The 20,850-nt window shown below is 40.1% G+C and overlaps 1 protein-coding gene across 1 annotated transcript in view; it reads right to left on the bottom strand.

The window, feature by feature from the left end:
* Nucleotides 1-3,156: 3,156 nt before the first annotated feature.
* Nucleotides 3,157-20,850, bottom strand: part of LOC118272755 (zinc finger homeobox protein 3) — a 51,322-nt gene continuing 33,628 nt past the window's right edge. Inside the window, exons 2-4 of the mRNA XM_035589408.2 lie at nucleotides 15,369-18,135; nucleotides 9,262-11,981; nucleotides 3,157-8,315 (exon numbers count right to left, since the gene is read on the bottom strand). Coding sequence (XP_035445301.2) covers nucleotides 5,460-8,315; nucleotides 9,262-11,981; nucleotides 15,369-18,099 — 8,307 coding nt within the window. The 5' untranslated portion in view covers nucleotides 18,100-18,135 and the 3' untranslated portion in view covers nucleotides 3,157-5,459. The remainder of the gene's footprint in view (nucleotides 8,316-9,261; nucleotides 11,982-15,368; nucleotides 18,136-20,850) is intronic.

Genomic DNA, 20,850 nt, shown 5'->3' with positions numbered 1-20,850 from the left:
TTAAAAACAGGACCTGAATGGTAAAATGTACTGTTTATTTAATATTAACTTAGTCAAACATTATAAAATTATTAGGCATAATAAGCCACAAGTTCTACTAAAAACTACTGTTAAAATATTCGAAACGGATATAGATGCCCCATTAGATTAGCAATATCAATAAATATAATTTATTTACACCATTTTATATGGAACATTTATAAGTATGATATTTATGTCTCATTTGTATTTGACATTTGTTTTAATGTTAGTTTTAAATCATACCTATTCAGTAAGTTGGTTGGTAGGTATCTAATCACGATCCAACAAATTATTCTACGCCCACATGTGATACAAATGGTTGTTTTAATCTTTTATTTTTAGAGTCTTAATTTATAATGTCAAATTCCGAAACTAATATGTCCATCGACGTAGGCACGTACCTTATTAAGAAATATTAGTTGTTTGTGAAACTAGTGTAGGTTACCTAGTCTTTATTATATCTATATCTTTTAAAATTCAAAAGTACGAAGGAGGTATCATTTCATTTTACCATTCTTTTTTACGTTTCAAATCTTATTGGAAAATATTCTTCTCTCTTTCTAACTTATGAGACATATCTAATTCTTTCTCTTACTGTCATTCGAGTCCTGTCCTTGGTACACTGCTAACTTCATGTGACTTCATTTAAGGCTAACTTCATGACCTAAATTCAAAATTACCAAATTGTGTAAACTCATAATAAAAGGCTATAAATAGAAAACAAACCGTACGAGCGTAACGTAACTAAACTTATACGTGATAACCTGATTTTATATATTTTTTACAAAAATCTTAAGAGTCACGTCAAAGGTCGATCATTTGTGATTTGACGGATGCAGGGGATTAAAAAAAATGGCTACGTGAGCCTTTATTTTGACAGTGGATGACCTTGGCCTCTTTTGTCAGTTAAAGGAACCACTGACATGAATAGTAACTAGTTTTAGATGGTCGATTTTTGGTATATTTAGTTTACATTTTACACGGACAACCGCACATCAAGTTACCCTCTCCTGTTACTAAGTTTTCAACTTTATTACTAAACAATACAGTCGACATTTTATCAAAGACTGTTTGAGCTATGTCTAGCTAGTTGGATGTCTACGCGTTAGATTAGTTTTGGAGTTGAATTATGTGCGTAGACCGTAGTCTACGCTACGTAAGCGCGTAGTAGGGTGGCGTAGCATTGCTACGTACGTACTACGCAGTCGTAGCAAGTGTAGTGTTGTTTATGTTTGTGATTTAACATGATTTTATTTTAAGGCGGTAAAAATTTTGTTTATCCTGTTTCAGAGACCGAGATAATATTATAATTAAAAAATAATTTAACTAAGATTAGACTCATTAAAATTATATTATGTATTGATATTTTTATTTACTACCCCTTTTTATTGTAACTAATATTTTCGATTGATAACTATTTGTCAGAATGAGTGTTAAGTACATCACTTTCCTATCTCGCCTTGCTGTGACAGACAGCTGCTCACCTTTTCCTTAATTCCAACCATCTAGTAACGGGCCCATTTTTTTCGGTGATCACTAACAATCTAAAACATCGCTCCAATGATCTACCTACTTACCAACATGATATCGATTTCATAAAAAAATCTATTGTACGACGAGTATTTTAACAAAAAGCCTTATTTTTATGGTAAGCACGTCCTATATTATTGTGATTTACAATGAAATAATTAGCCAGGTCGGTAACGGAACCTTTTTTATTCCAGTTCAATTTTTCCTTTGTACTTTGGTAATTTAATATTTTTTTCAAAGTAACTCTACCCAGTGAGTGGGTGGGTAAAAAATTGTGATGTAAATACTTATATCAAGGTTTTGGTGATGTTGTTTTCTCGATTGTAAGTGGGTGGTGATTTAGGTGTATGTACCTAAGTACCTTTATTGGGTTTTGGGGATTCAGATTTTCAATATACCTATATCAAAAATTCTGTACAGTTGTAACGTGCAGCTCTGCCTACCACCCCTTCGGGGATAAAAGACGAGACGTTGCGTTGTTGCAACAATTCTGTTCCATACTTAGTTTTTCAGAACATCTTGACAACTACTCATATTACCTTCAGTCTTTAGTCTGGTCCTCAAACAGCATTCATAACCTATTTCATAGCTAAACGATGACACCTATAACCTAAATAAAATAGTATATAAAAAATATAAAACTAAAAAATAATTATATAATAAAAAATGAACATTTATACGAGCAATGCGTTTTTAGTGAGTGTGGACTTTTTCTAGATTTTTGTTCTTTCAAGGTCTTTTGTTATGTGACAGTAAGTAACCACGTGGTCTCAAGCGAATTTCGTTCTTATGTACCAAAGCACTATACAACTATGCCTATCGAAATATTGTGGAAAATTGCATGAAACGGCTTTCATTTACATCTCATCTCGGAAACAATTTTCATCTCTATTTATTATTTTACTAACCCACGTGTTCTCAAAATATCAGATCATATGTAATACCACAAAACATTGGAGACTGTTTATATCAATAAAGCACTATCTAGTATAATTTCTCATCAATTTGGTTATTTCAAAGAAATTATTTATCAAACAGGTGGCTATAGGCTCCGTTTTTCATGAAATGTGCTAGTACGTGAATAGTATAAGATACACAGAAACAGAGATGTAAGGACTAGAGCCACATGCCGTCACGATCGTTTTCTTAACACTAAGGTACTCATATATCTCTTCTAACTACATAAACTAGCAATCTGTTTGTCTTTGTCAAGTACAAAGGGTGTCTGTTGAATCATTTTAAAACTATCCCCCATGGAGCCACCAAATACATAACCTCTAACATTTTCAAATCTTTTGTTACAATACCTTTGCTAAAATAAAGCAATCTTTGTTTTAAGTCCACAGGTATGGGTTTACAACGACATTGTAACTATCTGCGTGAGTTACTTTACATTTCAAATTATCTCCAATGTTCACCTGTCCTTAAATAATTCGTTGACTCCCCGAGAGTCAGAAACTTTCTACCAAAAAATATCAGCTTTGTTTAAACAGTCTTTGTTACCTCACATTGCATTCCGCATAAATGTTCTTCAACAAAAGCAAACAAAAAACAAACTCAGGATAAAGGAACCAAGGAAACATAAAAAACAAAAAAAAAACATAATTCAATAATATAAATATTGCATTTATTTCAACGAATTCTGCAAATATAATAACTGTAGATAATAATTATAATAATACTATCAGTTTACAAGACTTTCAATCTTTTCCTAGGCGGTCGAGTCAACGCCGCAAATACCAAAGAATTCTTTCACTGGCTGGCACAGGACTTTGTTTCAAATAACTATTTAGAATAACGTCATCTGAATAACAGTAAATGCAGATCGCATAAAATTAGGTTAAAAATTAAATTATACAAATTAAAATAAAATTATTGGAAGTCGGGTTGGAGGCAAACTCAAAATCAAGGTGCATGTCAGTCGCCTTGACGTCAATACGATTGGGTAGGTATCTACATGTCAAACAAGATTATAGTAAAACTATGGAACAAAAATAAATACAAACATAACAAAAATAAATAAAATCAACAAAAAGCGATATGCAAATAAAAACATGCTCAATAATACCAGAATGCTGTGGTATGTATTCAAGAAATAGTAAACAACACTTATTATTTTCTTCACCGACAGACTGGGACATTTGCATTTGAAAGATCAATAGAGACGTATCAAGGTGTTTACGAGTCGCTAGCGAAAATTTCTACATAATAAATAAGGGCATAGCGTGGCTCCCGCGGCGCGTGCGCCGGGGCGCGGGCGCATTAGCTCACAGCTCGTGCGCCCCACGACTTACGCAACATTCAAATTTGGAGAAAATATTTGCATATCGCCTAACGCCCCAATCAAGACCCAAATATGTAAATGCCATGAAAGAATAGCACAAACTGCAACCGGGACCCCACACGATAGCTAAGCATCCTTTATTATGTAAAAACCGACAAACTTGTAATGTTATGTCTGTATGTATTTTTGATCTTTAGGCTCGTGCCCTTAACCGAGACCTTTGCGAAAGATATGCGAAGTAAACTAATTAGATACATTTATATCACAAGTTCTTAAGATGCCTCTACGAAACAAATAATATATTTATATCTACCTATAGATAAGAACTATCGAAATACAAATACGAACAGCTATCGGCGACAACAATTTTACAGTGCACATCGTTATAACTAGTAGTATACTTTTAACTATTTACAGTGGAGCTCAAGAGAAAATAATTTACAAAACACTTGGATCCTACAAGGCACCTTATTTTAAATAATTATAGACTTCAGGCTTCGCTATGACTTTACACAATAATAACTAAAACATTTAAATTCTCTAAAATATATAATTTGGTTTTCATTACAATCCTACAACAATCGACATGTCGCTAATAACCTAATAGGAGTTTTAAATACGAACAACTAGGAAGAATAATATTATGCAACAGATTACTAGTCTATGTCTCTCTGTAGTGTTGGCTTTCAATATTTAGAGCATAATAAGGTAATAAAACCAACGAAACAATGGACACCGATGTGTTCTTTCCGAGAAAGTCTTGATTGGCGTCATTTAAATAATTGATTATTCATGTGGAGCGAAATGCATATGCGCCAGATCGGTCCCATTCGATATCGACGTCCTTCACGCGTCCTAACTCCTAACTCCTACCATTGTTGTGCATCGTTTGCATGTGTATAGTGGCTTAGAGCGGCCGCCCACCGCTGCATCGCGCCAGCCAGGTCGGGCCCGCGGCCCGCCTCTCTCTGCGATGACAACGCGCCAAGCAACACGTGCCATGGCCGATGCGCAACAAAACGTACCACAAATAATGCTCATATACCTACATAAAAATATCTATTTCACACTGGTTTCAGATTTATATTATAATTTGAAGATTGGGTAATGTTTTTTTACTGTTGCCACGTTCCGTAATTATTTGAATTACGAAATAATTTCTGAGAGACTGAATCGACTGCGTACGTGCCGCTATTACCTTTCGCATCGGTGAACCGACTCGACGCATATTTAGTCTTTGAATAATGTAGGTACTTTATCAATTAGCTGGAGATTTCAATTATCGAACTTATCGGCGTGCTTTTGTAGAGGTTTATATCCAACCATGGATGGAAACGATGATAATGACATCAATTTAAAATCTTCAAAATATTGAAATACGAACACTACAGAGAGATTTTAATCTTAAGCTATATCAGTTACACCTAAATTTTATTTACAAAAGGACTCACTAATAGGAAAATAGCAACGACCGTCACGGCACGAAAGGAGCTTCGCTCGAAACGCTATTATATGGACATTATAGTTGTTCATACGATCGAGGGAAGCTCGCCGCTGCGAGGTTCTACGTAAGAAAATGCGGGGTCGCGTAGAGCTGGGAAGCGCTAGGCGACTCACTCCGCGGTCAAGTAGTACACTCACCGTTGCCGGCGAGCTGCGGCCGCAGGAACGCGTTGTGCAAGTCGCCGCCCATGCCGCTCTCGAGGCGCGCTGCCATCTGCATGAGCGCGAGCGTGCTGTCGTCGCCGCCGCCCGCACCACTTTCGAGCCGCGCGCGTACAGCCGCGATGTGACCACGTGTGAACACATGGTCCTGCACCGAGTATTTGTGACTGTATTTGAAGTCACATACTCGACACTCCTCCGGCGGCGGCGCATCGGACACCTCCATGAGTCCGGCGGCCAGGCGCGCCTTCTTCTCTTTGGCACGTGCATTTTGGAACCAAACTTGCACTACACGTTTTGGCAGTCCAATTTCTCGACCGAGCGCCTCGCATTCCGCCATAGTTGGAGTTTTGTAATCCCCGAATAAGGATTTCATAATTTTTACTTGTAACGACGACATTTGAGTGCGGTAACGTTTTCCCGGCGGCCGTGTCGCTTGTTGCTGGCCAGGGAGGGGCGAGGTAGGCTCGTCTTCTTCATAGAACTCCATTGTCTCGGAAGCGGTGTCGGAGCGCTCGTCAGCGTCAGATCCAGGTCGTGACAGATCAACTGGTTTACTGAGATCTAAAGGGATCTCTGATTTTCCATGTTCGGGACGTCGTTCAGTTGTTTCGTTTCCGCCGCCATTCTGTTGGGCGGCAGCATGCGCTTGTAATTCACTTACATAGCGTTTCATTGATTCTTCACTGTACTGCTTGATAAATTTCTCCATGTCTGAGTGAAAAGGTGGAAAAATAGGGGGCAACATGGGAGCCCCCGCTTGGGAAAAATTTTGCTGCCGATCACTTTGTTGAGACCCAAAACTCGGGGTTGATTCTGTACTCAATTCTTCATCGGGTAATGCGTCTACATTGATTTCACCTCTCGCACACTGATCCGCGTGTTTGGTGCTCAAATGGCTTTCTAGAGCACTTTTTACTTTAAACAATGCTGGACAAAAGGGACATCGCTTATTTATAACTTGTGCATGTGCACGAAATTGTCCTTTCCTCTCACGTGCTCGTGTATTTTGAAACCAAACTTGTACCACTCTTTTTTTTAGTCCAACTTCGCGTGCTATGTTTTCAAGCATTTTACGAGATGGATTAGATTCGATTTGGTATTTTTGGTAGAGGTAATCCAGTTGTTCCGGTAGAATTGTAGTTCTTAAGCGTTTGTCTTTTGGCTGTTCACCTGTTTCGACTTCTTCATACTCATCAAATTTCCTCTTAGCGACTTGTTGGTTAAGAGCCGCTACTAAAGGGTGGCGAGCTTCATCACTGCCAAGGCTTGCATTTAGTTGTTGTAGTTGTGCATGTTGTTGCAAGATTCCAAAAGGGGAATCGGGTGGATATGTGGGAAATAAGTTTGGGTTCATTATGTGAACCAGTTGATGTTCTCGCCATAAGTCAAAACGAGGGAAGACTAGGTTACATTTATCACACTGAAAATTTCCATCTTTTTCTTCACGAGGTGTGTGCGATAGTGGGGTAACTGGTGTTAACGGCGCAGGAGGCGCTGGTGACACAGGGTAGTTAGGTGCCGCGGGAGTCGGCGTACGAGGCGGCGCAGGTGAGACTGGCACGTGGGGAGGGTGATGTTCTACATTGCTGGAATTGGAATCCTCACTGCTTAATGTAGCCGCAACTTGAGCCGCTGCTGCCTGTGCTTGTGCTGATCTTTTCGCATCTTCTTCTTTGAAACAATGCGTTTTTTGATGTCTTATAAGTTCATAGTACCTTTGGAATACTAATTGGCACTTTTTACATTGATAGTTAAGACCTGGAGTACGTTGAAATCTATTGGCATCATCCGTGGCACTCGCAGGTGGATCTGCGGCTGGTTGGTTTTCATAGACTTTTCTAGCTTTTTGGCGTGCATTTTGAAACCAGACCACAATTACTCTAGGACTTAATCCCAATAATTTTGACAAATATTCGAGATCATCATCTTTGGGATATGCGTTATTTTCAAAAAACTCTTGTAATACTTTGATTTGATAGTCAGTAAATCTAGTTCTGTTGGCGCGTTTGCCAGAAGACCCCGTTGAGCTGTTGGATCCGTTCGAATTGCCCCCGGAAAGTCCGAAATCGGCCGGCCCCCTGCCAGGGCTGAGGCTGCGATTCGGGGTCAAAGGTAGGACGTTCGGGGGCGCGGAGTTTGGGGACGTGAAATTAGGATTCAGTTTTGGTGGTAGCATCGATGGATGAGGCGGCTGTGGTATACTCGTCGCTGGGATCGAATCTAATTGAGATTGAATCAATGAGTTTAATGAAATGTGCGTTGGTGTTTGAGGTCGCGATTTGTTTTGATGATGGTGATCATTGTTTTGAATCATTGGCGCAGGGCTCTGCGATGGTGCTTGAGGAAAGATAAAGCTTTTATCTTCTTGGTGTCGATCATCATACGAATTGTATTTTTCCTCCATCGTCGGTTCATCGTTGGGTTCCGACTTAACTTCCTGCTGCATTAGCATACTAGTATCTTCAATTTTTGCCTTTTTTTCAGGTGGTGGCTTTCCTTCATCAGAGCTTGCTGATGAATCTAAAGTTGTTACTTTAGCCTCACCGGTTTTTTCATACTCTTCCAAATTGAGGGTGGTAGAAGGAGGATTATTGAAATTATAAGGTGAATCCTTGTTTCGCTGTCGCTCCTTGAAAAGAGTATTTCTGAACCAATGTTTGATTACCTTGGTAGCGAGTCCAGACTGTTGGGCCATTTTCGCGATAGCCTCGTCACTGGGCGAATTGTTAATGTCAAAATGCGCTCTCAAAATCTTCAGTTGTTCATCAGTGATGCGTGTACGCGCTCTCTTTTGACCAGCTGCAGCGTTAGCCTGCAAACAAAAGAAATCTATATTAAAGACGAGCATTGAAACCGTAGACACGAAACGAGTTTTCAGTTGTTAAAGGGTTCATTTATCAACAACGATATTAAGCAGGTAAGTCCGAATGCTAAGGGAAGTCGTTACTAATAATAATGGTCGGACCCTTCATACAACAATAGATTCCCTGTCGCCTTGTGCAAACAGATAGCTAACGTAAATCGTCGAGCTTATCTCACAATACGACGCCGTCGTAGATATCCTTATTGCCCACGATCGAATTTACACAGTAACTGACGAAAATAATCAATGCGAAGCCTTGTATTTGTATAAGTAAATACTTGTTATTTGTACGTCTCGACGGAATTTTGTTAAGTAATTTCATAGTTATATAAATTACATTTAGTTTTTAATAATTTTAGTTTAAAGATGCACAAAACGAATAAGTAGGGCAGAAAAAGGAGCCTTATACCCAGCAGTAGAAAAAATAATGATATTTGTTATAAGAATTATATAAGAAGCATTTCTGATATAATACTATTATGTACTTTTTATTGGTGATTTATTATATTACTATTACCTGATAACTACATTGGTTAAAGAGTATTATTATTGTAACTAAAAGTATGTAATAGTCCCACATTTAATTCCTTATATTATGTGACACATTTCATGTATGTATAGTAAGTATATAATTATTTCCAATTAGAATTACAGGATCGAGAGTTATAGATTATTCTAGTACTTATTAGTTTAAACTGGCGTTAATATGACATCACTATTTCATAGTAATTTGTATAATGTCTATAAATTTATGTTAAGTCATATAAGTAGTGTATAAATAAGTAGTCACTATCTGATTATCTGCTGGTATAAGTAATGAAGTGTAGGTTTAGCTAACGATGGGATGTTAAGAATATTGAAATATTGATTAAACTAATAATTATTAAAAACTGACCTGTTGCTGCTGCTGTAATAATTGTTGTTGTTTCATCTGGGCGTCGTGGGCGAAGGGCATGGTATCGAATGGAGGAGGTGGCAGCATTAGCGGCACCAATGGTGGTTGAAGGTTCATGGCAGCCAGTGCTCCGACGTTCAAACCTAGAGGCAGCCCCAACGATAACATCTGAGCCACCATCGGGTGCAATTGTCCTAGTTGTTGTTGCAGCTGAATCATGTTTAACGCTGCCTGCATCTCTTGCACTTGCGCAGCCAGAAGTGCTCCAGCTTGCGCATCACCTTGTGCACTTCCATTTTCATTAAAGTTTCCACTATTGTCACCACGTGGAGACGGTGACCTATCACCCTGCGGCGCGGGAGAGGCAGCACGAGGCGAATTAGGTGCACCAGACTTCCTTTCATATTCCGATTTAAACTGTTCCGCGAACTGCTCTAGAAATTCTAGAGGTACTTTATCCTTGTGCACTTCCTCACAATGGGTTTTAAGAACGAACACACTTGAAAATTCTTTATTGCAATGTTGACACGTAGACTTGGATTCCCCATCCGGTGGCTTTTCCTCAGGAGGCGGCGGCGGTGGACTTGGTACACGCGCCATCTCTCGTTCTTCTTGCATTTTTCTTCGTTGGTTTTCATTGTATTGCATGACGAGATCAAATCCAAAGGTTTCTAATAGTTGCTTATACATTTGTGAATTACGTTTGGGCGGGTTACCCTTGGCCACCATCTCGTCAAGTGCAGCTGTTTCAGCTTCGCCTAGCGGCGAATGCGCCCGCGCATCGCCGTACGGACATGACGTTGCTCGATGTGCCTCGAGTAACTCCCCGTTAGGGAATGACGTCTGACAGCGTTCGCACGTAGTGTTACCTGCGCGGGGCGAACGCGGACTACCTGGGCGCGCAGGGGGTGAGGAACGCGGGCCCCCGCTGCTTGTAGACGAAGGGGATGTATTTTTCGGCGACAACACGTCTTGTAATATTTTGGCGGGGTCGGTCCGGTCAGGCTGCTCCACTAGGGGCCGTGACAAGTCCACGTGGCCAGCTGCGGCTAGTTCTTGCAACTTGCCAGCACGCGTTTGGTGTAGCACCGATCTCATGTGTATGTCGAGCGTACTACCCTGTGTGTACGCAACTTTACAAATGTTACATTTGTATCGTTTGCGGTCATCCTCCTCGCTCGATGTACTCTTGGGTGTAAGTGTCAAATTAGATGGTGCAGAACCCGCCCCGGGCGACACGGGAGGATTATTATTATTCTGTTGTTCTTGCATAGCTCGTTTCAATTTATGTAAATGGCTCACGCTATTGTAGTGAACAAGTAAAATATTCTTTTGCGTGAACGATTCCTTGCATACGTCACATTTGAATGGTCTGTTTGGATCTAGATATTTTTCCATGGGGTAGGTTAGCTTTTCACCTTTTCTGTGGAGGAGTGTCTTATTGTGTGCAGTCAAATAAGATTGTCGTGTAAACGCAACTTTGCACCGATGACACTTATATTTCCTGTTAGGGTCATTGTATGAGTCTTCAGCCATTGCTTGGGAATTTAAGTAATCTTCCAAGAATTGTTGGTCTTTGTAAATTATTGAGTCATCCGAGTTTTCAGCATCATTATGTCCGGACTCATCAGCGACTGTTGCACTAGAATCTCTATCTTCAACATCGGCGAGGTCATCATCTGGAGTTCTCAACGCTTCTTTACGTAAAAGCTCAGCAGTAGCAGCATCTAAAGCTGTGCCTTGTGCAGCTTGTAATAGTGGATTTGATGCTAAGCTGCGTTTGAAGGCACTCAGTTCTTCTTCAGATAATTCAGGATGGGAAGTTTCAACGTGCTTCTGTAGTGCTAGCACAGATCTGAAGCTTCTTCCACACAGCACACACTTGGTTGCATCTCTGATAACATGGTATTGTGAATGTAGCTGTAGTTTTTCAATTGTCTTAAACGCCAGACTGCACTGATTGCAACGGTACTTATACACATGCTTTTCAGACACTGACATGTTGGCAATAGAGTTCCGCGCATGTGCTTCTCTGAAGTGATTTTGTAGTGCATGAGCCGCGTCAAAGTATCGATTGCACCCTTTCTTCCAGCAGACGTAACCTGGCCCTTGCGGTGTTTGTTTCAGTTCGAGGTGGCCGGATTCATTCTGATGCTGACACAATTCATCAACATTTCTAAAGGTGCGGTTGCATGTCGAACATCTTTCAGTTTCACCATCAGCGCTGCCCTCCGATCGTGGTGAGGATATTTCCCGCTCATCATCACCTTGTCGAGATTCGTCTCTTTGGGACTGCGCTCCACCATTCAACCAATGGCTCTGGTCAACAAGTAATAGCAGTCGTTGTAGCCCTTCTGAGTTGACGGAATGGATTTGCATGACGTGTCGTTCGAGGGCTGGTCGTTCCTTGAAGCCATCTTGGCAAAGAGGGCAAATGAAATGTCGAGACGGGTCGCCATGTACGGAGGTGACATGTGCGTGTAGGCGAGACTCGTTCGAGCAACTAAAATTACAATAAGGACACGCGTGTGGTCCTGGAGTCTCGCGCTCTTCCTCTCTCTCACTGGAACTTTGCTGAATCTGTTGCGAAACGTGATGTTGTTGTTGTTGTTGTGGTTGTGGCTGCTGTTGTTGTTGTTGTTGCTGATGTTGTTCCAAAAATCTCATCATCTTTTGTTCTTGAGTTAACTCTGGTTTCTGATCGATCGGCTCCTTAGTGTCTGTTGACAAAAAACAAGCGATAAAAATATTTGTTTACAAACAAAAATTCTTAAAACACAAGTTGTTCACAACGAACCTCCCGCTACGGAATCTGCGGGCCGAATGGATACAAATCTGTACACCGTAAATCCACAATGTCTACCTACATCTACGTGAGATTTATCTACAAAAAAGATTATTTCTATAAATGAAGCTGACTATTGTTCGGTACGAGCGTTTGTTACTTTTCTGAATTGAAGTTAAAAATAAAATTCTTCTCTTTTATATTATTAGTAGGACTCGTTTTGTTTGCGACGTCCCGGCAAGACAAAGGTATCGCTCTATCCATCCCGTACGCACACATTCACAAATGTATTAATGTTAACGTAACAAGTATATTGTAATTTTGCACACAAAGAAGATACAGGACGAGCAAACAATCATTGTTCATTATTACAAAAGGTTTCGAATATTTCGTTTCGCATCGGATCAAATCCATCGGGATAGTTGACGTATGTGACTATAGGTGTGAGCGAGACGACTGTATGTGAGCGTGCAATTATTATTTTGACCAAGGATAAGTCCGCGGCAGCGTGTGAAAGACGCTCGGCCGCATTGTTTACGCTCAAATAAGGAAGGTGAAAGAAACGGCCGAGGGAGAACTGATTCGTTAATGTAACGTTACAATTATAGTTTATTAGATGAATTTGGCTATAGAAGGACTGTCTATTGTATTCTTAACACAAACTGCAAAAAAATACAGGTAATTAATCCGACGTCATTCTAACAAGATTTTCATGTAAACAATATTTTTATTTTTTGTTTTAGACTATACTGTGAAATTGTCGATTTATAATTGTGCAAAAAATAAGAGTCCACAAAGCACTGCATTGAATTTTCACTTAATTAAAACTGGAAATTATCTCACAGTCGAACGAAGCTGAAACCAGTCGGCCCCCTGTTCGGGAACCCGTTCTATAGTTTTAAGCAGTTAAAACCGTTACATCTAATGAAGGGGAGAGGGATAAGTAAATCTGAGTACGTAATAATAATGATAGCGCAACTGACCCTAATTCCAGAGTGACCAGTGAATGTAATTATTTATGATGTAAAGCCGCCGTCCCACAGTCTGGTAGGAGCATAGAACAATGGCCAGGTAAAAGGACCTTCTCTGCATAAACGCGATCTCTGACGCTTTTTGTCAATGAACAAAGGGTCTTTTCTAAGGAAACACCACATCGTTATAGCGTCGTAAAGTAAGTATTGTGCAGTGTGAGTTTTGTTTTGCGAGATTTGGGTCAGAATTTTTACAATGTGGCGTCAGGGACACAATGGGAACTGAGCGTTTTACTGTCTTTGCGTACCGGTGTTGCGGGTTCGAGTTTCCAACTGTATTTGACCCTTTCAACTCTTGCATATACTCTAAAATTAATCCTACTGACCATTACGGTCTTTACTGTGTTTACAGACCTTGATAATTATTATTTTGCAGATAAAATATATAGGTGTACGTAGCCAGGACTACCTATAGATATTCATTTGCTTTTTTTAACGAAAATATTGCCGTATTTATTATCATCTTGAATCTTTTAGTGAATAATGGACTCAGACGTCTTTATTGATCTTAGCACAGCGAGGCAAAAAATCTTTTAGAACAGGGTGCTGGTCTTGTATAACGTATAAAATTATAAACCGGTTCTTATTCTGGTTTAATCATATTGATGATAGGGACAGTAACTAATGAATCAGTAGCCGAGGGGTAAAACAGTGACAGATTCAAAGGAAGCTACATAAATTTAATGATGTCGCAAAACTGAAGAATGACATTTTTTGTGTCATCTGAGTATGTGCGTACCTACTTCGAGATCGTGTGAATTTAAATGAGTGCAATCTTCTCTCTCAATGCAATTTAGTTCATCGTTGTGTTTTGCAATGAACCATAAGCAATTCGAAAACCTAAAATTTATATCAAAATCGATCGTTTAAAATGGCTCTCTCAATAAGGTGAAAATAAGTAATAAGCATAAACATGAGGCACACAATGGTGTAAGGCGGATTTCTTTCGCCTCCACATTTCTCTCGGAGTTTATCGTATTTCACCGTGGCCATAAACATGCGCGGGGCGATGCGGCCGGCGACATTGTGTGATGATGTAGCAGCCTCATCACAAGGGGGCAATCATCCTTAATGCGCGACCGCCACATACGTAATGCGAGTCATTGTCCCGTGTGCGGTACTTATGGAAAATTCGCGTTCTCAATTCAAATCTTCTCTCCGTCTCCCTCGCGCGCGGGGCGGAGCCGCCTCCGACCAATGACGGCATCCGACTGTGGCGACACCGTGTAAGGCGTACGTTATTAAAGAAACCTGTTCTAATGTTGCGCGCTTTAAATTAAATTTTGTTCGTGTGTAATTATCTCATTATTGTGATTACGAATTCTTCGCTAAATGCTCATCGCTTAAAATGGAGATTGCCTCTCAGATTGAACACGGAGTGACGGTCACGCGATAAACGATAATGAAGCCTTCGTTGACGAAAACGGAGAGCACGATGTGCCTTCGTATCATACATACAATACTCACAAATTAACATCAAACAAATCGTTGTGTTTGTTGACACGATCCACAGAAAGAAGTTCACTTTGAAAAAACGCAGAACAAAATTGATTAAGGAACGAATCGGTTTAAATTGGAAACCGATAGTGACGTTTCGAAATCACATTCATAAGTCGACTCAGTATTACTTTATCGATACGAACGCCGGTAATGGTTTTGGTTGAATTAATTTTAATGGGATTTTTACGCTTTATAGAATAAAAATGTTACGAAATGTGTTTAGCACAGAAGTAATAAATAATAATATATTTCGTTGTGTCGTGTTCGTTTATTGATTGAACAAAAGTTGTCACGAGCGACATCTAGCGCAAAGTAGAAAAACTGAGCAGAATGCGCACGCGCATCTAATCGGTTTTCGATCGTGAATCGTTTTTTCGTTGCCATTGTGTAGATAGTAACAAACGCTACCTCTAGATAGAATATTCTTACATTGTTAGTGGGTACATTCGTTACATAACTGACTAATTATTATCATTAAGTTCTAACTTACGGAGACAACGCCTTGAGGAAGTTAATGTGCAATAACAATAGGCCAGTCACGGTTGGAAAATTATTAGCTGACAAATAAGCAATTTCCTTATTACCACTCTAGTGAACATGAAAAGACAAACAAGGACTAAATGTGAAAAAACCAACAATTAAATTAGATTAAGTATCTGCCTACGTAGGTACTCATAATAATCTATATGCCTACTTATATAATTGTACTGTATATAGTCATTTTATAGTAACCAGGCGGGAGGTTCGTAGAATGTTTAGTAATTATACATTTATTGCTTTGATGTACTCACCATTATCTTGCTGATCGTAGGGGCTCGGTAACTCAGATGGCTGAGGAATGACTTGGAACAGTTCAGCTACATCAGGGGTTGGGTCTTTGCCCTCGGAGCGACGCTGGAGCTGGTGGATTTGTTCCATCTGCATATGTTTTACAGACCGAACGTGTTGCAGAAGTGGCAGTCGATGAGGTGCTCCGAAGCCACAGAGAGCACAGCGGTATACTCGGGGACGTTCTCGAGGTATACGTGTCGCGCACTCGCGAAGATGTCTCAATAGTAAGGCAGCAGCTTCGTGTCTCGCACCTGCTGCGTGAAGCTGCAGTTTGTGCGCAGAATTGGTATAGTAATCACACGCACAGCATCGGACCTGTACACCACCGACGCTTGCACCACCTGTTCCAACACCACCACAGAACTTCAGTTTCCATTCGTTCCTTGGTCCACCCTCTTTGACATGGTTTACATGCTGAAGCCTCTGTAAGTGCTTGTCAGTTTTGCAATGTAGCTGGAAGTTGGCCTTTAAGTTTGTTTTGTATGTGCATAGTTTGCACACGTAGTGACCAGCTACCAAAGCCAGAATCTCCTGTTCTCTGATTTTCGTGCGATCTTGGGCCAAGTGATGGCCCAGTGCTTCTAAGGAATCGGTTGAGAAACAGTTGCAGATGCAACAATGGTACGTTCTCTCTGGCTCTGGATCTGCAGGCTCTGGAGGAGGTTCCATTGCTTCTGGATTTAAGCCAACATCGAGATGAGCTCCTAGTTCAGGTGGTGAAGGACCTGGGCCTCCAGTCATTAGTTGAATCATCAGGGCTTGATTGTAAGCCATATCAGCAAGAGCAGCTTCTGGGTTAGGAGGTGGAGCATCGCCACCATGGAAATGCAATAAACTTTCAAGTTGTTGTTGACTTTGTTGCCTGTGGTGAAGAGCTGATAACGTTTGCATATGTTTTACGTTTTGCTGCAAAACAAGCATGTTGTGTGTATGCTTTTCGGAAGTCATGTGTATCCTCAGGTTACGTGCAACGTTTGTTTCATAGTTACAAACATCACAGCGGAAGGTTGGCTTTGGTTTCTGACCTAAGGGTGAGTGATGCGGTAGTGGTGGTTTGTGTGGGCCTGGCGGAGTATGTTGTGGGGCAGGAGGTAAAGTTCCTTCGCCAGGGTTGCCACCATTTTGAAGCTCTTGCATGTTATTTAGATGTTTATCAGATTGCATGTGTATACTTAAATTACCCTTAGTAGTAGTCGAGTAGTTACATACTTCACAACGGTATGGTTTGTAGCCACACGTGTATGTTTCTCCACGGGCGAGCCGAGGATGTGGTTGTCCAGCTATGCAATATATGCAACTCGTCTCAGCTTCAGGATGTTTCTCTTTCATATGAATCTCTAACGTCTCTTGGTATTTATAATGCCAATTACATTTGGGACATTTCAAGGTTTTGCAGGAATTCCGACTATGCATACCAGCTAGTGGGCCACCTAATCTACCTGAGTTCAGAATTAATTCACATTTTGGACAATCTGCACCAGACGGCCTTCCTCCTAAATGATCTGGGCAGACACCTATCGTCGTTCCAGAAAGGAAGGCAGGTGGTGTAGCTTGAAAAGGTGGGGATGAGTTAGGACTGGCCCGTGGTTGCACTGAAGCATTAATCGTATGTGGATGTGCCACGGAGATCAAGGAATGTTGTGGCATTAAAGATTCGGCTATCGACCGTGGCGGCCTCCATGCCGCTGTGGGGCTTGGTTTCCTCTCATCACACGTTCCGTTTAATAGCATTGACTCAGTATCCCTGTCGGTTGTCATTAAATCTTGTCGCTTGTCTAATGATGGGCTTGGTAATTCTGTCATATTAGGGCTTCCCGAAGATGATAACCGAGGTGGCGCGGCAGCACCAACAGGTTCTAAAAATGAGACTAGTGGCTCTTTATCTTTGCCCACGCATTGGATAATAGCAGAAGCATTCTCTCTCGATAAGGCGTCTCTTTCAGAGTCCAGTAACGATAAACTGTGGTCCGCTTGTGCGTGCGCTACAAATGATTTTGCATAGCCAAAACTCAATTTACAAATAAAACACATTAGGATAGGTTTGACTGGTACGCTAACAGGACACTCAGCCGGAGGAGATGGCGGTCTAGGAGCGTCCTTTCCTCCGCGAAAACTAAATACTCGATAACTGTGCATAACAGGCGCGTCGGGTCTCGCTCGCGCTCGTTCTGCTGCCAGTCTTCCATATAACGCGCCATACAACGAAGGGTTTCTTGACACGTAGAACGCGCTCGCTATCTGTGGGAAATCGAGCTGTCTTTCCACTACGTTGTTGTCGCGACTATCTACGATACACCCAGGTTCTATTTTTGGTAGATCGGGTATGCTCGTTTCTCCTTCTGATAATTCAGGGTCCTCGATGATGTAGGCAGATCCATCAGGGTTATAGACGATCTTGCCGTCAAATCTTTCGACGTCGGAGGAGAGCGGCGGAGAGTCTCTGTGCGAGGTAAGGTCGACGGCATCTGGTGCGGCGGGAGGTGAGGTCGGCGCGGGTGCGGAAGAGGGCGCTGGGGTTGGCGCCGCGGGGGCCGCGGGCGCGTTGCGCGGTTCTTCCTCTGGACTCATGTCGCCGTCGTCGTCGTCAGGTTCGAGCGCAGCTGAACTCTGCGGATCGTCGCGCTTGCGGCGCCGCTTGCGCTCCGGGGGCGGGCCGCTAGCGGGGCCGCCGGGCTGCAGCGGCGTGGGCATGGCGCCGGGCGTCAAAGGCCGGCATCACATGCTCTCCTGCAACAAAAACATCAAGATTTATTCATTGTTTAGGGTGAAAGAGCTTCAGACCTCTAAACACTTGTAAGTCGTTCAATAGTATTTAGTAATTAATTAGATTTATGGTCTAATATTTGTCTGGTATCAATCTGCTTATAAACTGTAAACTATCCGTAATCAATCACCTACTTCTCACGGACCAGTTTCACATAACCGAAGGTGACTATTGAATACATTTGTGTCGAGCGCTCAGCCGGAAGTGGGTAGGGTCATCGTTGTCTCACTACGTTGTTTTCCAAAGATAGATCCCCAGTGGGTGGCCTATTTAAATTAGGCAAACACTACAATAATTCTCCTGGATAAGTCATGTTGGGAATGTGATTCAATATTTGTCAGTGAAGCCGGCAAAGGTGGACAATAAAGTACTCTGTCTACAAAATGTTTAAACTTATTAATATCGTCTTTCCGATAAAAGATAAGCCATATATTCCCATAGGTACCTATATTAAATTAAAATACATACTTAGTAATCGTTATCTAACTGACATTTGCGCAAACAACCACGATCAATTTATCCGAATGACAGCTTGTCAACGTTGTCAATGCTGACACTATTACAATTAAACAACCAACAAAGTTAGGTCTCGACAAATTTAAAATGTTTTATGATAAAGTGAAATCTCATAGTAAAATGGCCCTTAAATCCATTGATATAAGGCTTGATTACATCCATACCTTACGCAATTTAAAATAAGAAGGCAATCTAGAATAAAAATTCGTTAAAATCGAGATTAAGCCGTCATCTCCGTTATCTAACGTTATCAAAGATACTTGTCCTACAAATACCTAACGAGGACTGAAATAATATATTTACTTAGTTGACAGTTGAGATAATCAATGAAAATGTCACATGACACACAAATAAAGAATAAATTATTACTATTATTCAGGCAGTAGGTGGTGCCGATCTTACAGTCGACGAAATTACTCATAATACAAAGGAATCTGCATTTGTTTAAAATAGAGACATCTAGTGTACGTAACCAAATGCAATTCTGATAAGCACGAAGCCATTTGCAAATTTGTCGTAAAATTCTAATTTCACGAAGAAACTTGTCTTACAAACTGGGGATTGGCTGTATAAGGAACTCGTTTTCCCCAACGGTACTAATAAGATGACCAATAAATAATTAGAATGAACACAAATTCGAACTAACGAAACTGACTAATTTTTAATTTCGCAATACTAATCAAGTACTGACTAATGAATGATTAAGCCAGGATGTGATAACGCAGCCATTACCGCAAATACCCGAATCCTTACACCGGATGAGTTTACTGATAATACTTATTAGTATTTAAATTATAACGAATTACATCACTAATTGTCAAATACAGGCTTTAAAATGATTGTGATTAATTGTAGCTGTGTGTAAAACGTAGTAAACTCTTTTCTCAATGAATCTTATTAGATTGACCGGCAATGTATGGGAATTTCCAGTATCATATAAGAATCTGATTGTAACTGATACTACTAAGAAAATTGTAGATTCTGACTAAACTAGTATTGGACGAAAATAATCTGAAGAAGTTATGATTGGAAAAGTTTTAAAAGTTGGAAAAACTGTAGTACTTAAATTTTGTTCTAGAGAGACCTGGTAATTTGTCGTTTCAGGCAAATCTTATACGCGATGAAGATTTGGGTAGTTTGGAAGAGAATCGATATTATTATGAGGCTTGAAGGCTAGATAAAGTAATTAACGTTTTTATTAGAAACGAATATTTGTCACCGGTATGATTAATAGTTTTCATAGTAATTTCTTTCAATTGATAATTCGCACGATCATTCCGTCTGATTGGAGACTAATTATGAAACTTAATTTTTTCGTATGATTGATTCATTATTTCTTGTTGATAGTATAAAACTCCAATAATCTCAGTTATCTCCTTTTTATTAATAAATTAACTGATATCAACAACCCATCTTAACAAATTACGAAAACGTTTAAAGTAAACAGGAAGGTCTTAAAAAAAATACCAAATGTTGTGTAAGAAGCAAATATATAGGTACAAGCAGATATTAAAATTCGAACAAAATTCCATGTAAATACCAGCAAAGTTTTATTAGCAAGACCTTGGTTTTCCTATAAATTGTAATGTGAACCACGCCTAACCATTTGTTTGCATTACAACGTACTAGTGTGGCTCTTGAAATCGTCATTCGATAATTGATATCAAACGGGACTTTGTAAAGCAAATATTTGTGGAGACCACGCATTTTGTATGAATGAGTTTCCTTATTTCTTTTTTTATACTTATACCCTGATATTAATAACTTTTTCGTTTGTGTTGTAAGCGCGACTGTTAAGATATACTTGGGTTAGAATCTAAAAAAGGGGTCATTATAAGCTTAGTTAATACATAATTTTATTAATCCTTTAGTTCTTAAGCAGCATCATTTTCTGGTAAACTAGAATTTTCTAAAGTGCGATCGCTAACCAGGTCGCCAAGTGTGGAGACAAAAGTTTTTAATTAAGAGAGTTTTTTAAAGAGAAGGGTCAGTCATTCGTCCATCTTCATAGCTTGACCGGTACTGCATGATTTGCATTCCACCGCGTACAAGTATGACTTCTTAATGAAATTTTATCATAGGTTAAAGGCAAATAATTATTTATTTAATTTCATGTAATTACCTACGTTTAATGTTACTACATAATTTGCAGTAACACTATT

This window comes from Spodoptera frugiperda, chromosome 4, assembly GCF_023101765.2.
Source record: "Spodoptera frugiperda isolate SF20-4 chromosome 4, AGI-APGP_CSIRO_Sfru_2.0, whole genome shotgun sequence".
Taxonomy (NCBI): Eukaryota; Metazoa; Arthropoda; class Insecta; order Lepidoptera; family Noctuidae; genus Spodoptera; species Spodoptera frugiperda.
This window is presented reverse-complemented; position numbering and strand designations above follow the sequence as displayed.